At 37.7% G+C, this 24,456-nt stretch overlaps 2 protein-coding genes across 2 annotated transcripts in view; one reads left to right on the top strand and one right to left on the bottom strand.

Moving 5' to 3' along the window:
• The window catches only part of LOC131536473 (gastrula zinc finger protein XlCGF57.1-like), a 298,340-nt gene that overhangs the window by 138,328 nt on the left and 135,556 nt on the right, over positions 1-24,456 (bottom strand). The window contains exon 5 of the mRNA XM_058769412.1: positions 22,880-23,947. Within this exon, the coding sequence (XP_058625395.1) occupies positions 22,880-23,947 (1,068 nt within the window). The remainder of the gene's footprint in view (positions 1-22,879; positions 23,948-24,456) is intronic.
• Positions 276-10,033, top strand: LOC131536534 (zinc finger protein 239-like). The gene is made up of 3 exons (XM_058769534.1): positions 276-366; positions 832-951; positions 6,400-10,033. Exons 2-3 carry the CDS (start codon positions 867-869, stop codon positions 7,401-7,403), a joined length of 1,089 nt encoding a protein of 362 aa, XP_058625517.1. The 5' UTR covers positions 276-366; positions 832-866; the 3' UTR covers positions 7,404-10,033.

Below are 24,456 nucleotides of genomic sequence, written 5' to 3'. Positions count from 1 at the left end.
CCAACAACGGTGTGTGTGTGTGTGTCTGTGGCTGTAAAAAGATTATAACCAAGCCCTTTCCATAAATAAATAAATGAATAAATAAAACTAAAAAGTTCCTGGCTCCTTAAATGGTTTCTGCAGACAAACATTATTGTTCAGAATGTCATGTAGTTCAAACTCTCACTGGAATTTAACATTGGCCAACATTTATTTATGCAGGAGTTCAACTCTGAACGCCACAGATATGTGTTTTATTATTTGTATATTTTTATGTGCATTTCTGATTTGAGCGTGTGAACGGGACTTTTATTTTGGAATGACTGAATGACGTCATAAGGCTGCGCCATTAACCAAACGCGAAACTTGTAACTCGCCTGAAGAAAGGTTTGTGTTTTAAACATTTAAAGTGTTTAAATGAAATCGAACCGTTCATGCAAATTTATAGTTTTACCAAGTATTTAAAAAAAAAACTTTCTTATTAAATGAAACAATGTAATGCTTGCTTTAACGTTTATGAGTGTTATTTGTGTGAGTAAAGCACATCAACATGACTAACATAAGTTAGTTAAAAAAACGGGTTTTTTGGACGTTGAATCAAATGTTTTGTACAGTGATCACATGCTCTGTTACAATCCAACTGGAAAGGTTTCCATAACAGTATAATCTACTGAATTTAGCATAAACATCATTAAATACCAAACGTTAACGATAAATATAAACCTGTCATGTCTTTGTTGGTATAATTTGTGTTCTTTTAGTAATGTGTAGTTCTAGTTTTGAGTGTTTTTTGGCTAATCAGTTCGCTGACTGAGACACATCCAGAATTAGTTTTTTCTTTATTTTTCTCAGAGAAACTCCCGGTGAAGTGACTGAGATCCATAAAGATGGCGTTTATTAAAGAGGAGAGTGAAGACATCAGGATTGCAGAGGTTTTCAGCTTGAAACAAGAAGATACTGAGGAACAAACAGGTCGGTTTCTTTCTCAAAGCTGAACTCAGTCATTTGATCCTTATTCAAATGTCCAGTTCTACAGAAACTAAAAAAAGCGGATAAAACACACATACTTTTTCTATAAGATTAAGATTAAGATTAACCTTTCTAATGATGGACAGTACTATGGTTGCCACCCGTTCCTTAAAATATGGAATCGTCTGTATTTGAAGGTAAAATGATGTCTTGTGTCAAATAAATACGGGACGCAATTTGTCGCGTATTTTACAAAGGCCCACACTTAGCTGACTAAACAAATAAGGATTTTGCTGTGTGGATAACACTAATAGCAATTATGATGAAATCAGTTTCAAAAGAAGTATTAGAGAAGCTCATTTGCCCATGATTGCGTTTCATCCTCTTTGTTTCGACAGCCACAGAGTCTGGAAAAAACTGTGCCGTTTTATGGCCACTTCACACGTAACGCAGCATTAAGTTGACCTGCGTGGTTTCTCAAAACATGTTGAGCTCACGTCTGCACTTTGATCACGAGAGGCTCTCCAGATGTAGGGCTGAATGGGAAAGTTATCATTTGGTCTGTCCAGTGATGAACTCAAGGTGACGTGCAGCGCAAAAAATCAGAAATAAAAGGTTTCTGTATATTACACTTGAGCAATAACAGGAACCTGGCTCTCTTAAACCTTAATGGAATAGAAAAGGACTGGAAGGCCAAGAAAACATTCAATATCTGATGAGAAGTTTCTCAGAGTTTTTTCAAGGGCATTTGATTAGCAGCAAATACCTCTAAATTCCTATAGAAACAGTAAGAGTGTACTTAGTTTGTCACACATGGCTTCTCCATTACCTAATTTAAAGACTACTAAGGACTAGATTATCTTATATAATATGTTATATTATCATGTCCTGATACATAAAATTATAGAATTCAAAGGAGGTTTACTTTCTCTTTCACATGACTGTATCTGTTGTTGCCGCCTCTGAACAGACCAGAGACACAGAATTTAGTCTATATTGCTGCCTCCTGTCTAGCAGGCCAGAGACTCAGGTGTATATGGTTCAATAGGGGTACTGCAAGGCTCAGTACTCGGCCCATTGCTTTTCACCCTGTACATCCTACCTTTTGAATATTAGATATGAGGAAGCATGGCATTAGTTATCTTTCATAGATGCACTGACGCAATGGGTGTGACGATTGTCTGAAGCCTGTATAGAATCACGCCAATTCATTGGCTGATGGTGTGAGATGCCGCCCCTACGTCATACTTGATTGATGTAGACCCGCGCCACGCCATCTTATCCCTCAGATATTCCTCTCTTCGGTTTTTGATCGTGAATCTGGCGTTCTCTCCACTGCTCCGGAGGCCTCCTCTCTCTGCGAAGCCACAGCCTGGAGTTTGTATCTGGAGCTCAAGGCCACGGAGAGTTTTCACTTTCTCTCCCTCCATCGCCCGAGCATCACCGTGCAGGTTCTCCAGTTGAGTTTTCTTGCGGCTGTCCTGCGCCCAGCCCGGAGGCACGGGAAGCCGATTCCTTGGGGTTGGAGGATATTTTGTTTATCGGGGCCTCCGACTCTGAGGATGTAGGACCACTTCCGCTTTGATCGGTATGTCCTACACGGCGGTGGGACAGGCAGGTGCGGCTCTCCACACCATGGCCATCCTTCAAGCCTACCAAGCAGAGGTGCTGAAGGAGATGGACGAGGGGGGCGGTGTGACTAGCGCTGTGAGACACGTGCACATTGCTTGACAGTGTGTGCTTCCACCCACCATGTTTTACTTTAGATATTCTTTCATTTATACCATTTGGAATGCAGTACTATTAGATGCATGAAACTCGCGCACTGACAGACTTTCACTTGCTCTTTGTGTTTGTTTGTCTTGAAGCTCGATTGCAGCTGCAGTTAAATGCACTTGCGTTTTTTAATACTTTTATACGAAATTGATGTACACGCAGTCAGTTATGTTTTCAGAGCAGGACAAAACATCTGATATATCGAAATAGATCTGTGCATGAGTCTGAATGCAGCCTGTTAAAGCTGCCACTGTCTATGATCTCATCAGTAATAATCAAATAATAATAATGCTGAGGAAAAAAAAGAAAAACCCATAACTATTGTCTATAAACTTTCGGATACTTGAACACTTATTTAAAATAAGTAATTGTTTTTAAAAAGTAACCTGCTTATATAACAAAAAAATAAATAAAATAAAGTAAATTTTGCACAAAATAAATTTGATTTAAAATTTATATGAAAATGTAGCCATGTGCAGTAATATTGAAAACTGAGAATTTGCTATTGAATTTGAAAACTGCATCATGATATTGAGTTGATTATGATGATAATCGTAATTGAATTGAATTGTCATTTCACAATTATGCCATCATTAATAACACACTGTTTATCAATATTTAAAAGGACCAAGACACCACTTTAGTTGAGGGGCCACACACATGAAGTCATGAGAAACTAATGCTTAGTTAATGATAACTACTGTATTTGTGCTGTATATGTGCTGTCAAAATGGCTGAAAAACTAAATTCGAATTTTGTGCTTAAATGTTATCAAAATTCAAATTATATTCTAATTTAAAAGGCATAATTTCAGTTGGGGGAAAAAAGCTTTTGGCTTCTCTCCTGAGGCCACAAGAGGGGCGCATCGAGCTAAATATTACTAATCCACGGTTCTTCATAGTATAAAATAACACGACTATCTTTGAAAAATGTTTAAAATAATGTTTAACGTTATATACAATTAGAAACAAAGCAGCATCATGTATACAAGTTTAATACAAAGCACGGAAAACCAATCACAAAGAGTAACATTACTTTTTTCATTTAAAAACATGAGATGCAGTGGAATGGGGAGAGACCCGTCTCGCCATAAAGTTGAGATGTTTTTTCAAAGTTGAACTCGCAATAATTTTAAATGGCTTTCTAAATATCCGACTCTCTTTTGCGAGACACGAGTGCAACGGTGATAGATGTCCCTCTTGAAAATGCGATAAATGTGAATGGCTTGGTTCCAGTTTTGACATAAACAACAATCTCCACATTGATCTTCTCTTTTTCCGCAGTATTTTAAATGAACAACGTATCCAGTGGGCTCAACTGGATAGGCTAAAATGCAATGATACCTACCTACATCTTTATCACATCTCGTGCGCCAGATAAGGCTGCCTGACGCACCCCAAAAATTGTGGATTTTTATTTTAAATTCGACGAATATTCGAAATTCTAATTTTTTTTGGCAGCCCTAATGTGCTGTGATTGGCCAATGTTGGGGTCTGTCCATTTACCTGCAGGCTACTATGAACAAGATATGAACTTACTTGCTTAACTTAATCCTCTCCGCGCCAGGAGGCGCATAAGGCCTGGACATTTTCTTTCCACTGCCTCCTATCTTTGGCTGCTTGTCTGGCTCTCTCCCATGAAGGCCACCCCTCTCCATCTCGTTTTCAACAGTTCTACGCCATGTTGTTTTTGGCTGTCCTTCTCTTCTTCCTTCTGGCCTCCAGCCCAAGGCAACAGCACAGTCGCTATAGTTGGATGTTTCCTCAGCATGTGACCAATCCAGGTCCATCTTCTCCTCCTCACTTCATCTTGGACTCTCTCAGTCTCTGCCAGTTCCAGTACCCAATTGTGCAAGTTCTCCCACTTAAAAAGATGAGAGAGGCCTGTAATTTTCATCATAGGTATACCTCAACTATGAGAGACAAAATGAGAAAAAAAAAATCCAGAAAATCACATTGTTGGATTTTTAAAAATGTATTTGCAAATTATGGTGGAAAATAAGTATTTGGTCAATAACAAAATTTAATCTCAATACCTTGTTATATACCCTTTGTTGGCAATGACAGAGGTCAAACGTTTTCTGTAAGTCTTCACACACTGCTGCTGGTATTTTGGCCCATTCCTCCATGCAGATCTCCTCTAGAGCAGTAATGTTTTGGGGCTGTCGCTGGGCAACACAGACTTTCAACTCCCTCCAAAGATTTTCGATGGGGTTGAGATCTGGAGACTGGCTGGGCCACTCCAGGACCTTGAAATGCTTCTTGCGAAGCCACTCCTTCGTTGCCCGGGTGGTGTGTTTGGGATCATTGTCATGCTGAAAGACCCAGCCACGTTTCATCTTCAATGCCCTTGCTGATGGAAGGAGGTTTTCACTCAAAATCTCACGATACATGGCCCCATTCATTCTTTCGTTTACACGGATCAGTCGTCCTGGTCCCTTTGCAGAAAAACAGCCCCAAAGCATGATGTTTCCACCCCCATGCTTCACAGTAGGTATGGTGTTCTTTAGATGCAACTCAGCATTCTTTCTCCTCCAAACACGACAAGTTGAGTTTTTACCAAAAAGTTATATTTTGGTTTCATCTGACCATATGACATTCTCCCAATCCTCTTCTGGATCATCCAAATGCTCTCTAGCAAACTTCAGACGGGCCGGACATGTACTGGCTTAAGCAGGGGACACGCCTGGCACTGCAGGATTTGAGTCCCTGGTGGCGCAGTGTGTTACTGATGGTAGCCTTTGTTACTTTGGTCCCAGCTCTCTGCAGGTCATTCACTAGGTCCCCGTGTGGTTCTGGGATTTTTGCTCACAGTTCTTGTGATCATTTTGACCCCACGGGTGAGATCTTGCATGGAGCCCCAGATCGAGGGAGAATATCAGTGGTCTTGTATGTCTTCCATTTTCTAATAATTGCTCCCACAGTTGATTTCTTCACACCAAGCTGCTTACCTATTGCAGATTCAGTCTTCCCAGCCTGGTGCAGGTCTACAATTTTGTTTCTGGTGTCCTTTGACAGCTCTTTGGTCTTGGCCATGGTGGAGTTTGGAGTTGGACTGTTTGAGGTTGTGGACAAGTGTCTTTTATACTGATAACGAGTTCAAACAGATGCCATTAATACAGGTAACGAGTGGAGGACAGATGAGCCTCTTAAAGAAGAAGTTACAGGTCTGTGAGAGCCAGAAACCTTGCTTGTTTGTAGGTGACCAAATACTTATTTTACAGAGGAATTTACCAATTCATTCTTTAAAAATCCAACCATGTGATTTTCTGGATTTTTTTTTCTCATTTTGTCTCTCATAGTTGAGGTATACCTATGATGAAAATTACAGGCCTCTCTCATCTTTTTAAGTGGGAGAACTTGCACAAATGGTGGCTGACTAAATACTTTTTTGCCCCACTGTATATAATAACCTGTGTTAGGCTAACCGAGACTTGTCATTTAACTTGCATTTTATTGTTATTTTGTTGGTTTTGATTGCTTCTGTTGTCATCATTTGTATATTGCTTTGGATAAAAGTGTCTACTAAATATATAATGTACTATATGTATTTATAAAACTGCATCAAAATTATCAATATTTTGTATAGCAATTGTACTTTCCACTGTTATACCACGGTTCAATTTTGTCTTTTTACGAGTTACTGACAAAGGAACTGTTTTTGCTTTTATTTCAGAGTTGATTAAAGAAAATGAGGACAATGAAGAATTGAGTGAATCTGAGGGGAAAAATCACTTCAAAACTGGAGAAAAACCTTTGAGTTGCTCTCAAAGCAAACAGATAATTTTAAGGAAAACAAGAACCAAGAAATCTTTCACCTACACTCAGTGTGGAAAGAGTTTGACATGCAAATATAATCTTAAGTTTCACATTAGAGTTCATACTGGAGAGAAACCATACAAGTGTTCACAATGTGACAAGAGATTCAGTCAGTCAGGAGCCCTGAAAAGACACGAGATAATTCACACTGGAGAGAAACCGCACACATGTGATCAGTGCGGGAAGAGTTTTGCACAAACAGGAAACCTCACGGACCATATGAGAGTTCATACTGGAGCGAAACCGTTCACTTGTGATCAGTGCGGGAAGAGTTTCACACGATCATCAACCCTTAAGCATCACATGAACATCCACACTGGAGAGAAACTGTACACATGTGATCAATGCGGGAAAACATTTTTGAGAGCTTCAAACCTGACGAATCACCTGAGAGTTCATACAAAGGAGAAGCCTTCATGTTATTTGTGTGGAAAGAGTTTTTCACATGTACAAAGTTTGAAAGAACATCAGAAAATACACACTGGTGTGAGAGAGTACATGTGCTTTGAGTGTGAGAAGACTTTTACTACAGCGAGCCGTTTAAAACAGCATGAGATGATTCACTCTGGAGTTAAACCTTACAAGTGTTCACACTGTGACAAGAGATTCAATCATTCAGGACACCTGAAAACACACGAGAGGATTCACACTGGAGTAAAACCATATAAGTGTTCACACTGTGACAAGAGATTCAGTAATTCAGCAAATCTGAAAACACATGAGAGGATTCACACTGGAGAGAAACCGTATCACTGCACTACATGTGGGAAGTGTTTCAGTGATTCATCTGCTCTACGCAGACATACAAAAAACAGTCACAGTAAAGTAGATCATCTTCAGATCCAGCACTTTCAGGTCTGATTTGTGTCATCACCAAAAGTGACAATAATGTATCAAGCAGTAAAATATCATCTGGATAAATCTGTTCTAACCAGACATTACAAGGGGCATGACAAAGAAACATTATCTAAAGTTTTCACTGTGAATAAAGTTCATCTTCAAAACCAGCAGATTCAACTGAGATTCAGATCAACTCAAAGATGGAGTTCCTCCCCAAAGAACAATGTCAGAAAGTTTAATTCTTTTATGTCATTTTATTTCATGATATAAGTCATATCATTGTGCTTTCTTATGGGTTTCATATCGTTCGATTGTCTTATAATGCATATGTGTCACTTGTAGTTGTTACTCTTTCATGAAGGAAAGCAGAAGTTTTTACAAACTGTCCTTGTTCAGGAAGATGAAGAAGAGACTAACACATTTAAGAAAGACAGGTTTATTTTATCTATCAGTCCGAATGCCCATCATCATCGAGCTGTCGCGTCAATACTCACGTCTCAATCACCAAATTATATTTTTGCCTGAACTCTCACGTTAACTTTCATTGAAGACTCTCCGGGCCTGCTATCAAAATCACAGCTGCAATCCTCTTTCAGCATTCCTTCATCACTACATCAGCCTACACCATGATATGTATTCATATTGTTTTATGCAGTTGGGTGTAGAATTTATCATTTTTGCAAGGGTATTCACACGCATCTGTTTAAGACAAAGCGTTTGGTTTACAAAGTGAGCGCTTGTTGTGTGACTGTTCGTATATCAGTTTAATCTAGCAGACTAGTGCTGCATGTTTAACCCAATTTGAACCCAGCCTTGGAGCAATTTTGAAATTAATTAAATAATTATTTGCTCAGCATATTATTGGTGAAATACAGTACTGAGATCAGAGTGCATGAATTAGTTTGCATGATGCTGCACGATCTGCCTTCGCAAGCTCGGTTGCCACCTTTAACATGCATTTAATAGAACACGACCAGAAAACATGTTCAATATATTTACATAGAAAACATATGTAAATACTTCTCAATCAAAAGAGAATATTTAATGACGTTTTACTCAGACTCATTCAATAACATTCAGTGTGAAACGACTCTTTTGTTATGTGACATCATTAGCATTAATATTATAGGCCTATGTCATATTTTACTCTGATAAAAACTATGATACTTGCATTATACATTTTTGTGAAAATATCCTATGTCTAGCACACTGTTAAGCTATCTGTTGTCTTAAGAACTGAAGGAACAAAGACAAAAACATGAGATTGTTTTATTTGCATTTATTCTAATACAAAAATCTCTGGATGCCTTGTCCTGGAATGGGGTAGGTTTTAAAGGGTCACTCCACCCCAAAATGAAAACTTTGTCATTAATCACTTACCCCCATGTCGCTCCAAACCCGTAAAAGCTTTGTTCGTCTTCGGGACACAATTTAAGATATTTTATTATTATCAACTTTTAATTGTTTTTTTTGTTTTTTTTTTACATACAACATCATTCAAAAAAAAAAGACATAATCAATACTTTAAAGAGTCCAGTCAAAAGGGAGAGAGAGAGGGAGGGGAAAAAAAGGCATTCCTTTATATAGGGCTGGATGATATGGCCAAAATTTATATCACAATATATTTCTTAATTTCGGTCGATACGATACAATTCCGATATCGATATGAACACTATTAAAAAAACACAACAGATGTCTGTACCTACAAAGTCTATGAACTCATCCTATTAAACTATATAATATTTTAGGGGGGGGGGGGGAAACAGCACAAATAAATTAATGTTCACCTTTTATTTGTATTTAGCCTTAATACAAACAAGAAATGTGAAATCACTGTCAAATAAACATCTCAGACTCATTAATATTAATATATTTAACTTCAAACTATAGGCTAACATACACTACCAGTCAAAACAGTAAGATTTTTTTTTTTTTTTATTAAAGAATTCTCTTCTGCTCACCAAGCCTGCATTTATTTGATTAAAAATACAGCAAAAACGATAACATTTTGAAATATTTTTACCATTTAAAATAATTGTTTTCTATTTGAAAATATTTTAAAATGCAAGTCATTACTGTGATTTCAAAGCTGATTTTTTTTTTTAGCATCATTACTCCAGTCACATGATCCTTCAGAAATCGTTCTAATATTTTGATTTGCTGCTCAAAAAAACCTTTATTATGTCGAAAACAGCGGAGTGGAATTTTTTTCAGGTTTCTTTGATGAATGAATGATGAAAGAACAGCATCTATCTTAAATAGAAATATTTTGTAACATTATACATGTCTTTGTCATCTCTTCTGATCAACTGAAAGCATCCTTGCTAAATAAAAGTATTAATTTCTATCATTACATATATGGCAGTTAAAATTTGGTTGTAGTTTCATTTTGAATCTTTTGTAAGGAGTTATGTATGCTCTATGAATGGCTTTGAAGTGAATAAGATGTTTAGATGTTAAGCTGAGGTTAGACCACACTTTCTCCAAGTCGACAGATGAATTAAGGTCAGATAATTCCCGATTCCAAATTGATTTAATAGAAAGAGGTTTTGTAATGCAATCAATAATTATATTATATATTAAGGAAACAGATGGCCGACCAGAAGATGGTGCAATCCAATCCCGCATAGGATGAGAGGAGATGGGAGATGCCAAAGGAACTCAATATGCTTTGAGAGCAGAACGTAATTGAAGAAAGACCAAATATGCGGATGCTGGTAAAAAAAAAATTGGTTTTTAATGTCTGAAATGAACAGAGGCCCTGCTTATCATATATATCACCGCATGTGTTTACGCCAAAAGAAGAGAGGTTGGACAAATGGACGATTTCTGCATAAAAAAGTAGACATTAGACATTTCCAGATTCTAATAGAATTAGCCACAACCGGACCAAATTTATAATTATCACCTTTTTTTCCTGTGCCAGTAAATAACATATCTTGCAGTCTATTTGGTTTAACCTTGTCAGCTTCAATCACTCTCCATGAAACTGTAGATTGAGGATCAACCCAATTATGAAGAGCCTTAAGCTGGAACGACCAATGATACAATTCAAAATTTGGTACAGCCAGTCCTCCTGCGCTATTAGGATGTTGTAATGTGGTAAGTGTGTAAATTCTGGGGCATTTATCATTCCAGATAAAATGAGAAATTATGGAGTTGATCTCCTTAAAGTAACCTGGAGGGGGAGAGAGTCACAGTTAAGATTAATTTGTTACAGAGGTAACAAATTAATCTTAACTGTGGAGATTCTTCCTTGAAGAGAGACTTTAAGATTCTTCCATCTTTGAATGTAATTTTTGACCTTAACTCGAATGCTATTAAAATAGTCTCTGGCAATCTTATGGATGTTTTTATATATGGTAAATCTCCTTTAAAGGGGTGGTTTACTGTGATTTCACTTTTTTCATTTTAAATAGTGTGTAATGTTGCTGTTGGTGTATGAACAGTATCTGCAAAGTTGCTGCGCTGAAAGTTCAACGTGACCTTGTATTCCCTTCATCTATCCCAATTATATCCGAATAGTAATCAGATTTAGCAGTTAAAAGAGCACTCTTATAAGAGAGCATATGATCTGTGTACATATCTTTATGAACATTAAGTCCAGTTTTAATGTATAAACGTTCCAAGCGACGCCCCTTAGTTTTAAGCTGTCTCAGTTCTGGTGTAAACCAAGGTGCAGAATGGGTAAAATAAACAGACCGAGTTTTTAAAGGTGCAAGTGTATCAAGCACACTATGCAATCCCTCGTTATAATAGGAAACCAAGTCATCCGAAGTAGAGAAAACATTGTTTCTGAAGAAATTGTCCAGTCCATCAGAAAGAGCAGATAAATCGATGTTCTTGATATTACGAAATGAAATTCAACCATTAAGTTAACACTGAATGATATTAACTTATGATCTGATATGGGCAGGTCTAAAGCATGACAGTTGGAAGGTATTACACCAGAACAGAAGGTCAAGAATATGACGGAGGGCAGGAGAGAAAACAGTCTGTGAGCTGGATGAGAGGAGTCCTTAAGGATGCTGCGAGCTCGATGCAGACAGCGTTTCCTCTGGATGAGTTCGATGGCAGGTAGTGGAGTCCCTGTGATGCGCTGGGCAGTTTTCACCACCCGCTGCAGTGCCTTGCGCTCCGCAACAGAGTAGCTCCCATACCATACTGTGACACAGTTGGTCAGGATGCTTTCTATTGCGCAGTGATAGAAGTTCACCAGGATAGCAGAGGAGAGCTGATTCTTCCTCAGTGTCCTCAGAAAGAAGAGGCGCTGGTGAGCCTTCTTGACCAGGCTGGAGGTGTTGGTTTTCCACGACATGTCCGCCGAGATGTGGATCCCCAGGAACTTGAAACTGGAGACACGCTCAACAGCCATTCCATTGATGTGGATGGTGTCGTGTGTGCCTCTTGACTCCTTCCTGAAGTCCACGATGAGCTCCTTCGTTTTGGTGGTGTTGAGGAGCAGGTTATTTTCAGTGCACCATGTGGCCAGGTGCTGGATCTCCTCCCTATAGGCAGTCTCATCGTTGTTACTGATGAGGCCAATCACCGTGGTGTCGTCTGCAAACTTGACGATGGAATTAGATCCATACACAGGCTTGCAGTCGGAGGTGAAGAGGGAGTAGAGAAACGGGCTTAGCACACAGCCCTGTGGTACACCAGTGTTAAGTGTGATGGATGTGGAGCAGGTGAATCCTGATCGAACATTCTGGGGTCTGTTGGTCAGGAAGTCCAAAATCCAGTTGCACATTGAGGTATTGATGCCCAGGTCTCCAAGTTTGGCTATTAACTTGGTTGGGATGACAGTATTAAATGCTGAGCTGAAGTCAACAAACAGCATACGTGCATAAGTGTTCTTATTGTCCAGGTGAGTGAGCACAGAGTGCAGTGCCATGGAAACTGCGTCCTCTGTGCTCCTATTGCTACGGTAGGCAAACTGGTGTGAGTCCAATGTGGATGGTAGAGAGTCTTTTAGGTGTTCCAGGACCAGCCGCTCAAAGCACTTCATGACGATGGGTGTGAGTGCTACAGGGCGGTAGTCATTAGGGCACCTCGGACTAGAGTGTTTTGGCACTGGCACAATGGAAGTGCATTTAAAGCATGTTGGTACGGCTGCTTGGGCAAGAGACAGATTGAAAATGTCTAGCCACGGTTTCTGAGAACTGCTTAACATCTGTGTTGCATGGAGTCTAGCAGCTGTGAACAGGTATTCCAGCCCGGGACGATTGCACTACAGACCACAATTCCTCTGCATTTCTTGGTTTTGCCTCAGAAACAGCATTTTTTATGTCACCCCCAGTGCAGATGCGCTCTCTTCATAAAAGCACTGAGACAGGGCGACATCAAAAGTAGGAAACACATAAAACTAACAAAACACTTTAAAGACCGACACCCGGATCAAATGAAAGAGTTCAACCAGGTAAGTTTCAATTTAATGTTTAGGTCCCACTTTATATTAGGTGGCCTTAACTACTATGTACTTACATTTGAATTAATCATTTGATACAATGCACTTACTGTGTACATGTTTTTACATTGTACTTATATTTTTAAAAATACATTTTTCATAAAAATCATGTTGCCGTTTTTTGCTTAGGTTGTGACATAAAGAAAGCTGTTTCTGGGTCCTGCATCCACTCGTTTCACTTGAGAATACTACCTCAACGGCCGTTTATGAGCACTGTTTATTCATATTACACAATTAAGCTACTTTATTTTTTTTTTTTTTAAGTATGGTGTACACTACAGTCTCTGTCCTCGTGGCATCGCAGACACAAATTGTTTCATAATTTATAAAAGAAGAATCACTGTCTGGCCATCTGGGATTTCGGTATGAAGATAAAGGTTAGGATTAACTAGGATTAATTAGGATAACATTTTCCTCCAGTAACAAGAGTTCAGTAAATGCTTGATATAATTTTTAGGCACCAATAGCGTAACAAAACATTTTAAGTGCACCACACAGACAGTTCATCTGCTCGGCTCAAAGTTCAAACGGCAGTGCAGCGGTTGCGAGTTCACTAGAGCAGATGCGTTTACTCACTGATAAGCCTCGGTCCCGCGAGCACTAAACAGCACTGTAAGATCCAGTGTGAAGTGCTTGAGTTCAGTGAAGAACACAAATGTGACCCTGGATGACAAAACCAGTCTTAAGTGTCAATTTTTTGAAATTGAGATTTATACATCATCTGAAAGCTGAGTAAATAATCTTTCCATTGATGTATGGTTTGTTAGGATCGGACAATATTTGTCTGAGATACAACTATTTGAAAATCTGGAATCTGAGGGTGCATTAAAATCTAAATATTGAGAAAATCTCCTTTAAAGTTGTTCAAATGAAGTTCTTAGCCATGAATATTACTAATCAAAAATTACATTTTGATCCATTTACTGTAAGAAATTTACAAAATATCTTCATGGAACATGATCTTTACTTAATATCCTAATGGTTTTTGGCATAAAAGAAAAATTTATAATTTTGACCCATACATTGTATTTTTGGCTATTGCTAAAAATATACCCCAGCGACTTGAGACTGGTTTTGTGCTCCAGAGTCACAAATGACTCGGTGACTTAAACTAGTTCAAAGCCAGATTAAACAGCACTGACAAACAGCAGAAACACTGTGAGAATGATACAGTAAATAACTCTAGTGTAGTTATTTACTTTCATTTTTACTGTTATTTAGAAACACAGACAACACAGACATACTCTTATGTGAGTGCAGTGTTACTGAATGAGCATTTTAAACTGATGTGCTCTACACTCTTACTTATGTGTCGACACTCTTTTAATATAGTGATATAATGATTTACAAAGAAACAACACTTCTTGATTCCTTGTTGATTTTGGCAAATCTGCCTCTTCCACACAGAAATTCATGTTCAGTGAAGCTCCTCACAATAATCACACATTCAGCAGTAAATGCTGGAATATTCCCATCAGTTTACAAGTGAAGACGAGCATCAGAGCATCAGGAAGAGCTGAGTTTATTAAAGAGGACAGAGAGAAGATGAGAGATCCAGAACCCTGCAGAATCAAACACACTGAAGATACTGAACAACAAACAGGTTGCTGTTTATTCTTCATTCTTCATTAATAATGCTGACGGTTATAACGCTTCAAGTAGTTTTAGATTGTTTGTGCTGTAATTGGAAAAATCTTTAGAGCTCTGTAATAACATAACTAAATAATCAAATAATAAGGGAAACTTTCTATGAGCTGGGTACTTTTTTGCAACAAAATTACTTATGTTAGACAACTGTGTAAACATATTTACATTTACATTTAGCAGACGCTTTTATCCAAAGCGACTTACAGTGCATTCAGGCTATACATTTTTATTTGTATTTTTATCGGTATGTGTGTTCCCTGGGAATTGAACCCACGACCTTTTGCGCTGCTAACGCAATGCTCTACCACTGAACCACAGGAACACTGTTCAAATTTGTCTTAGAAAAAAAACACTAACACTAGCTCTCTATATTCTTTTTCTATTCTATCTACTTGTTTTCTTTGTGTGTATATAAACCCAGGTTTGTATTGAGTTCTCAGATAACTTTGACCAAGGTATCAGACCTTAAATTTCTACAAATGCCGCCTTGTTTGTTTCGTGCCACCGACACACATAACTGTAAAGCAGAATCAAAACCCACATCTGTATTTCATTGAACTGCACGTTCAATCAGATCAACAAATATACTAACATTATTATTATTATCAGGTGTTAGAACTGCATTAATATCTGTGGGGAGACTTGCGCCTTGCAGACATATGTTCAGAAATCCATCTTCACCTGCCATCAATCTGGAAAACGCCACAATCTCATTCAGAATATCTTGCAAAAAGATATTATATGCTGCATAATCATCAGTTGTGATTTCACGAAAATGTTAAGTTCTGCGAATTTCTAAACCGTTAAATCTCGGTCTTGGGACTATTGTAAAATCACCCACACAACCGCCTTCTCTTATTAGTCTAATTATACAATTCTGGCTGAGGCCCATATCTGGAGTCGACGGGTCATAACCTGACGGATCATCATTAGATGGACCACCACCAATCTGTTCATCGTTGTTTATAGACATACCCAACCATTCATGCTGCTCATCTACAAGTTCATGCAATCTTTCGTTCATGTTAAGCGAATCAGGTTGTAACATCTGTAACTGATTGTTACTCAGATCACGTAACTGATCACCATTATTTTGAAAATCATGTCTAGGTCTTAATGACCTCTAATCATCTTCTGACCCACGGTCATGTAAATCAGCGTGACATCTTTTACTGCTCATTTTGAATTTTTGTATTTAATTTTTAAAATCAGAAATACAAACTTCTCAATCTTAAAGACAAGCGTGTGCGCCCTGAAAAACACCACTGTTCACAATGTGACATAACCAGATATAACAAAAACAAACATGTACAGTATAAATAAAAAAAAATCATAATAAAAATCAGTGTTTCTCTCACAAGTAAAATAGAATCAGAAACAACCATCAACAATAAGACAACTCAGTAACTATATGAAACACCATTAACATGAATGAAACAATAATAAATCGTTGTCAATAACAAGCAATAATAACTAAGAAATAACCCAATGATAATAAGCATCAATGTCAATAACACAAAATCAAAAACAATCAACAATTCAATACATATAACATTATGGTCTACCTCTCATCTTTCAATTGTGCAACTCTGTTAACATTATCTGAATAAGATTTAATCTCTCACCCATTAATGATAATGCATTTACGACAAGCCTCTGCTCCCGCACCTCCTCAGGTATACCGCTCATGCTATGTTGAAACTGTCGGAATTCATTATACAGTTCTTCGTGACAACTTGCAACTGCATGACGTAAGGCTTCGTTGTGTTGTTGTTGACACAATATGATATTTCTTCAAATCGACACCACATTGCTTTGTGCACTAGCAACGATCTCCTCTGCTTCCCGGTAAGATAGCAGTTGTCCAGCCAAGTGGAAAAGTCTGTCAAAGTAGCGATTAACACGACTCAGCATATCATAATCAAGTCTTCTATTTAAAGGGGTCATATGGTGCGATTTCAAGTTTTCCTTTCTCTTTGGAGTGCTACAAGCTGTTCATGCATAGATAAGATCCCTGAAGTTGCAAAGATTAAAGTCTCTAAACCAAAGAGATATTCTTTATCAAAGTTAAGACTCTGCCACGCCCCCCTAAAACGGCTCATTCAAACACGCCCCCACATGTCTACGTCATGATGTGGAAATATTTGCATAATGCCGTCCAAATGTTCACGCAAAGAAAGAAGGCGTGGTTTCAGTAACTGTTGATGCAGCCGTGTCAGGGAGACGCTGTGTGTTTCTAGGCGAAAGCAAAAGCACTTTATTTTTTCGATCAAGTAGGGTACAAATGATTTCAAAACATTTCAGGTGGTTTATATATATATATATATATATATATATATATATATTATTTATCTCGTATAAGATGCATTTGGTTGAGTTGCGCTGCAGTAAAGCGCTTCATTGTAGTACTACTACGGCGATTATCTCTTCAGCGCCCAGTGCGAGCAGTACAAACAACAATGCATAATATTATTAATGACTATGACTGGGACTGTCATATACATAACATTATAAGGAGAACACTATTATAATAAAACGCTTTGAATTTGTAGAGTTTAGTTGCCGTGTTTCTGCACATTGTTGCTTGAAGAACACATCCACAATAGGAGTTCATTCAGAGCCGCGCAGACACGTTCATGCATTCGGGGGATTTTGTGCAGATAGCCTGTAAGTCGTGATATTAACGTTATATTGTATAAATAACGAAGCGTATTCTATATGAGATAAATTAGTTAAATCCCATTGATTAAAAACCTGCCATCATATGCTTCAATCTACTGGTCATCTTCAGCGTGCGCTGCTAAAAACAGAAATGCAGAACATTAATAACTACTCTCATATACATAACGTTATAATGAGCGCACTATTGTGAAAAAATTGTTTCGCTGACGTTTAATGTTAACTATCTTTTAATAAAAACGTAAAACATTATTTACCCCGTTTGTATCTGCGAGGCGTCCGTTAGGCTATTTTACCTGTGTGTTAACGTCAGTATTTATGACTGTTTAATGTCTGACTACTTGACTCTTGCTAATGTATTTTGCCCCTGCCCCCAAACATATGATTCGACTATGAAAATCCTTAGTCGGGGACACCCTTAAATATTAACATCAATCAGAATAAATGTGTCAGAATTCCTCATACACTGTAAATAAAAAAAAAAGTTGACTTAACTCAAAAAAAAATAAAATAAGGCAACCTATTGCAGTCAACTAAGTTAACTCAACTAACAACTTAAACTTTAGTTCATCTAATGAATAAATGTCAGTCTACTGAGTGATAAAAGATCCGTCAGAGCAACCAAAGATGTTTTAGCATTTAGCAATGCTAATCTATTTTAACAATCCTCTTTCCTTTAGATTTTTGTTTATTTTCAAAGCCTTCTACATAATATGGGTAGTATTTGCCTCTTAAAACTAAAGGCAAACATTTATACTGACAGACAAATGTATTAAACAAACTGCACTGAGATGCACATATACAGTACTTCAGCACAGGCTTCTCAACCATGGTGAGGATCAACAAATTTTAAATCAGTAAAAATATAAACTCTGATCCACATGAGAGCTAACTGACAGTGACAGCAGCAGCATAAATTTAGCCAGTAAAATTTAAAACAATGATAATATTTTAATAATAATTAACATAAAATGTTTTCAAGCTGCAATCCATGCAATGCATTTTTGTTCAGTTCACACAAAAAAAGACTTCTACTAAAAATATTTGTTCAGGCTACTTTTTTACATTGCGAAAGTTTTTTTTTACAGTGTAGAGACAGTCAGATCAGTCATTCATTCAGAAAATATTCATATGTTATCATTCGTCTCATTTTTCTGGATTGTTTTTATGCACAAATAATAAAACACAATGACAAATCATCTTGAGATCAGATTGTAATTGATGAATATGTAATCATTTCTATTTTCTCACTGTAAAGATGGTTTGAATCAGTCTGTACTCTACAATAAAGCTGATGAATCTGAGAAATGTTTGAATGCTTTATGAATCATGAATGTAATCGATTCCTCACGAGACAAAATATAACAATCACAACATTCGATCAAATATAGTTATTATAACTATATTTATACAGTAAAGACATATTACATTATTACGAGATCTTCAGAGGAAGAACATGACAGAATATTTATTTTATAATATTTACTTGTTTCTTCTGAGTTTGAAAGTGTTTTAATGACAATAGATTCATCAGAAAATCAAATATTTGTATTACTTAAACATGTAAAAATGTGTTAATGTCAAAACTTTGCTGATTGATTTGAATAAGTGTAAATATATAATACAGATATTACTTTAGCTGAAGTATTTGTGTCAATACTGGAGTCCTTTTATTGATGCAAGTATTATTTGAGTTATAGCAAACAAGTAAATAAATGTTACAATTGCAATAGTCCTATTTTACTGTAAAATAAAAACTATTTAATAATAATAACCAAAATATGAATTTTATTATTTTCAGTATATCAAAAGGAAACGTTACAATTGCAATAATCCTACTGTATTAAAAAAAATTTATTTAAAAAAATGGGTATTTATAAATAATATCCTAAATATTTTATTTATTGTTTATTATAACAATTACCCAAAACCATAAAAAGTTGCTATAAAATAAAAACTCAGTATTCAATAATCATAATAATAATAATAATAGTTGTAGTAGCAGTAAACAACCAACATATGAATTTTGTTTTATTTCTTTAATTATAACAAACAAAAATAATATATGGCATGCCGTCTACCTGCTCTGTTTGTCTTTGTTTTGTTCTGGTTACTAATAACCTGTTTTACTCAAAATGCATCTTCATTATTTATTTATGATCGGACTCAACTGCTAACGATCCAGGCGACTGTGGAAGCTGCTTTTAAAAATGATTTTAAGGGATCTGGCTTTATCCCTCCGTACCTGCTGGAGAACATTCCTGTGCACCTGTGCCGCTCCTCCCCCGGTGCTCATCGAAGACGCCGATGTAGGAAACGAGGATAGCACGGCGGTGTTATTGTAAAACTGAAACGGGCCATGGATGGCAGAGAATTCAGTGCCGTATTTCGCCCAGGTTCAACGCTTGCAGATAGGAGGGATGTTAACCGAATAATCTGTCGGCGCTTCACGACTGGCATGTGCGGCTGGATTCACCCGATACTTTCTGATGGCCCGGCCTTTGTGAGACAAACGGGATGGTCACGTGTCTGTACGAGAGGCATTGAGCTGCGGAATCTTCGCTGCGAGTGGAAAATGCCACGATGCAAATGGCTTTACTCAACGTTCGATCCGTGGGAAACAAAACTTTTATGCTCAACGATTTTATTATGAACAATAAGCTGGATTTCCTTTTTTTTGTCGGAAACTTGGTTAAATGTAGCTTACTCCGATGGCTGAACTTTTACCACTGGGTTACTCCTATTATAATTCCCCTCAGTTAACTGGTCGAGGGGGGGCCTTATGTCTATTTTTAAAGATGAAATTGGATGTCGGACTATCTCTACTGAACTTTATAATAGCTTTGAGCTACAAACGCTTCAGATAATGTTGACTAATCCTGTGCTGGTGGCTCTTGTGTATCGTCCTCCAAAGACAAATAAAGATTTTATGAATGAATTTTCTGATTTTGTGAGTAGGCTGATTACACAATTCGACTGTTTTTTAATTATTGGGAACTTTAATGTACACCTGTGCTGTGGGCAGGATGTGGTTTCCAGAGAGTCTGTAAATATGATTGACTCTTTTGATCTGATACAGTGGGTCAAAAGCCCAAGTCATAAGTTGGGCCATACATTAGATATGGTTTTATCTTTTAACCTGCACATTCAGGACATCACGATTGACGAGGTAGTGTTTTCGGTTTTTATAAGAATGTGAGAAAGTCACTGCCAGAAAAAAAATACGGTCTCAGAAAATCAATTCCTCAATTAGTGCTGAGTTCTCTATTCTGTATAAAGACTACGGTGAATCTATTTTATCTGAAACATCTTTGATGAATTTAAGTGTTGATGAGCTGCTGGAATGGTTTAAATCTTTTTATTATTTTTTTTTTGTGATTAACTTTTTATTTTTTAAATCAACAAAACAACATCCACACAAACAAACAACAGGGAGGGGGGAACCAACAGACACACCATCAACAGATTCAATTTAAATTTGTAGTAAAATATCATATAAGTCACTGCATGTGTTTCTGCCGAATGTAGACCAAGAGGGCTTGACAAATGACCAATTTCAACATAAAAAAATTAAAGTTGTGCCATAAGGGTGTGTTGTTACAAAATTTGAAAGGTCCTCCCATCAGACGTTCCACCCTTTTTAGAAAAAAAAAAAAGTGAAGTCCTTAGATGTAGTATTCTGGATTCTCCAAAGATCGATTACAATAAGTTCAGTGATAAATTTATTCAATAACTTAGAGGATGGGTTAGCTGTAGTATCAGGGTGAGATTTATCCAGAGCAGAATTTAAAACAGCATTAAAATCACCACCCATCACTAAAGAACAATCCATCTGCTCAGGTAATATAATGGAAATATTCGTGAGAAATGCACTGTCTGCCTCATTTGGGCAGTAAATGGAGACCAGTGCTGACCTGTCATTATGTATTTTACAGCGTATAAAAACAAATCTACCTTCATCATCATTCCCGGTATGACATGTAAACATTAATATGTATCCTGGATACCAATCCACCTAGATGCATAGTCCTTTTAAAAGAAAAGCAGAATAAATAAAAGTATTGATGTCTGTTGAAGGGTATATAAAAAAAGCAAAAACAAAGAACAACAAACAACGGTATATAAAAACCAACGCAGACCGCACATTACTGAGAGTGTAGGTCTGCAGAAACAACAGAAACAAATGTTGATGTGTGACCAGTCCACTTCAACGCAAGACATGTCCCCAAAAGGCCCACTGAGCCAAAAGTGTAGTGATTGAACCTGCTCTCCATCAGCCTGAATCATAATAATAATAATAATAAATAAAAACAAAGAAAATAAATCATTACTATTTACCAATATGGGGACGAACATACAAGGCAGGGGCAAGATTCCAAAAAGAAATTAACAAGTGTCCATGGCCACCTTGTTATTGTCCTCTTCAGGGCAGAGGATGGAGACGGTAGTCGATGCCTTCCCGCTGTTTTGTAATGCTGCAGAATACGTCTTCAGTGACAGTGAAGTAACAAAATCCTCCGCCTTTTGAAGAAAGTCGAACATCATCTGCTCACCTTTGTGCCGTAGTTTAATTACCGCCGGATAGGTGAGGAAGGGCTGGAGACCAAGTGCTGTCATCTTCTTCAAGACTGGAATAAAGCTCTTTCTCTTGGTGGTTGTGGCTGGACTACAGTCGGGAAAAAAAATTGTAGCGTGACATTGTCCTGCGTATATTTCACTGGATATGCCTGCCGAGCACCTTTTAGGATCGCGATCCATCATGCCACCGGAAGATGAGCGCACGCGGCTGATCAGAGGTTTCCTTCCGTCACACACGCGATGAGCCCGGTCAATCTCGATGTCACGACCTTTCAGGGAAGGGATCCACTTGGAAAGATTAGCTCTGATGAAGCCAGCTGCATCGGAGCCTTCTGCCCCCTCCGGCAACCCCGCCAGTCGTACGTTATTTCTCCTGCTCCTGTCTTCAATGTCCGTAATTTTTTCGATGAGTTGCTCCAGCTGATTTCTTAAGTTTGTGACTGTCCTCCTATCCTCACGTGCAGCTGCTTGAACGGACTTGACCCAGTCACGTGTCTGTTTTGCCACGATGGCTAGCTTTTCAACTTCTGTTTTTAGCTCTTTTACAGAATCGCTGGTTGTTTGTATATCCAAATGTAGGAGTGCTGGGGTCAGTACAGAGTCTATCACTTCTCTTACAGTCGAAGCCACTACCGAATCGAGAGTACTTTGTTGCTCTTTAAGCGCTAGCTTGATACCTTTAGCTATAGCAGCGTCGAGGTCCTCTCTGGAGACGGTGGAATCTTTGAATTTTTTCTTTATTTGGCGATTGTTCACTCTCTTTTTTCCGGCTGTCCTTGACTGCTGGGGTACTCATAGTGAGCTAAATAAAGAGTAAAGAGTGGTTCAACATTTACTGACAGGATGTATACAATTTCTGACAAAGTGAGCAGAACGAAGGACTATGCGTGCATTGCCGCCGAAGGGTCAGGTCATTCCAACTTCATTCACTGTGAAAACTTTAGGTAATGTTTCTTTGTCATGTCGCTTGTTATGACAGATCTATCCAAATGATATTCTGTTGCTTGATGCATTATTGCATTTGGTGATGACGCAGCATCAGACCTGAAGATGATCTACTTACTGTGATTGTTTTTTGTATGACTGTGTAGAGCAGAAAATTGATTGAAACACTTCCCACATGCAGTGCAGTGATATGGTTTCTCTCCAGTGTGGATCCTCTCGTGTGTTTTCAGATGTGTTGACTGATTGAATCCCTTGTCACAGTGTGAACACTTATAAGGTTTCTCTCCAGTGTGGATCCGCTCATGTGTTTTCAGATGTGATGACACACTGAATCTCTTGTCACAGTGTGAACACTTGTACGGTTTCTCTCCAGTGTGAATCCTCTCATGTGTTTTCATATTTGATGACCCACTGAATCTCTTGTCGCAGTGTGAACACTTGTAAGGTTTTTCTCCAGAGTGAATCATCTCATGCAGTTTTAAACAGCTTGCTGAAGTAAAAGTTTTCTCACACTCAAAGCACATGTACTCTCTCACACCAGTGTGTATTTTCTGATGCACTTTTAAATGTTGTAGAAGTGAAAAACTCTTTCCACACAAATTACATGAATGTGGCTTCTCTTTTGTATGAACTTTCAGATGTTTCTTCAGGTTTGAAGCCCACAAAAATGTTTTCCCGCATTGATCACATGTGTACCGTTTCTCTCTAGTGTGGATGTTCATGTGTTTCTTAAGGCTTGATGATTGTGAGAAACTCTTTCTGCACTGATCACATGTGAACGGTTTCTCTCCAGTATGAATTCTCATATGTGATGTAAGGTCTCCTTTTTGTGTGAAACTCTTCCCGCACTGATCACATGTGAATGGTTTCTCTCCAGTATGAATTCTCATATGTGATGTAAGGTCTCCTTTTTGTGCAAAACTCTTCCCGCACTGATCACATGTGTACGGTTTCTCTCCAGTGTGAATCCTCTCATGTGTTTTCAGTTCTCCTGACTGACTGAATCTCTTGTCACAGTGTGAACACTTGTAAGGTTTCTCTCCAGAATGAACTCTCATGTGAATCTCAAGACTATATTTGCATGTCAATCTCTTTCCACACTGAGTGCAGGTGAAAGATTTCTTGGCTCTTCTTTTCTTTAAAACTTTCTGAGTTTGAAAGCAACTCAAAGGTATTTTTCCCGTTTTGAAGTGATTTATTCCCTCAGTTTCACTCAATTCTTCATTCTCATCATTTTCTTCAATCAACTCTGAAATAAAAGTAAAAATGGTTTATCACATAAAAAAAGAAATGTGTAAAGACAAACACGAACCCTGATGTAACATCAGAAAGTAGACAATTTCTAAACAACATTAACAAATACATCTAGTACATTTTATATATACAGGTGCATCTCAAATTAGAATGTCATGGAAAAGTTCATTTATTTCAGTAATTGAACTCAAATTGTGAAACTCGTGTATTAAATAAATTCAGTGCACACAGACTGAAGTAGTTTAAGTCTTTGGTTCTTTTAATTGTGATGATTTTGGCTCACATTTAATAAAAACCCACCAATTCACTATCTCAACAAGTTAGAATGCTTCATAAGGCCAATAAAATAAAAAAAAACATTTTTAGTGAATTTCCTTCTGGAAAGTATGTTAATTTACTGTATATGTACTTAATACTTGGTAGGGGCTCCTTTTGCTTTAATTACTGCCTCAATTCGGCGTGGCATGGAGGTGATCAGTTTGTGGCTCTGTTGAGGTGGTATGG

The sequence above is a fragment of the Onychostoma macrolepis genome, chromosome 03 (genome assembly GCF_012432095.1).
Source record: "Onychostoma macrolepis isolate SWU-2019 chromosome 03, ASM1243209v1, whole genome shotgun sequence".
In the NCBI taxonomy this organism is placed as follows: domain Eukaryota; kingdom Metazoa; phylum Chordata; class Actinopteri; order Cypriniformes; family Cyprinidae; genus Onychostoma; species Onychostoma macrolepis.
Note: the sequence above shows the minus strand (reverse complement) of the source record. Positions and strands in the feature narration are given on the sequence as shown.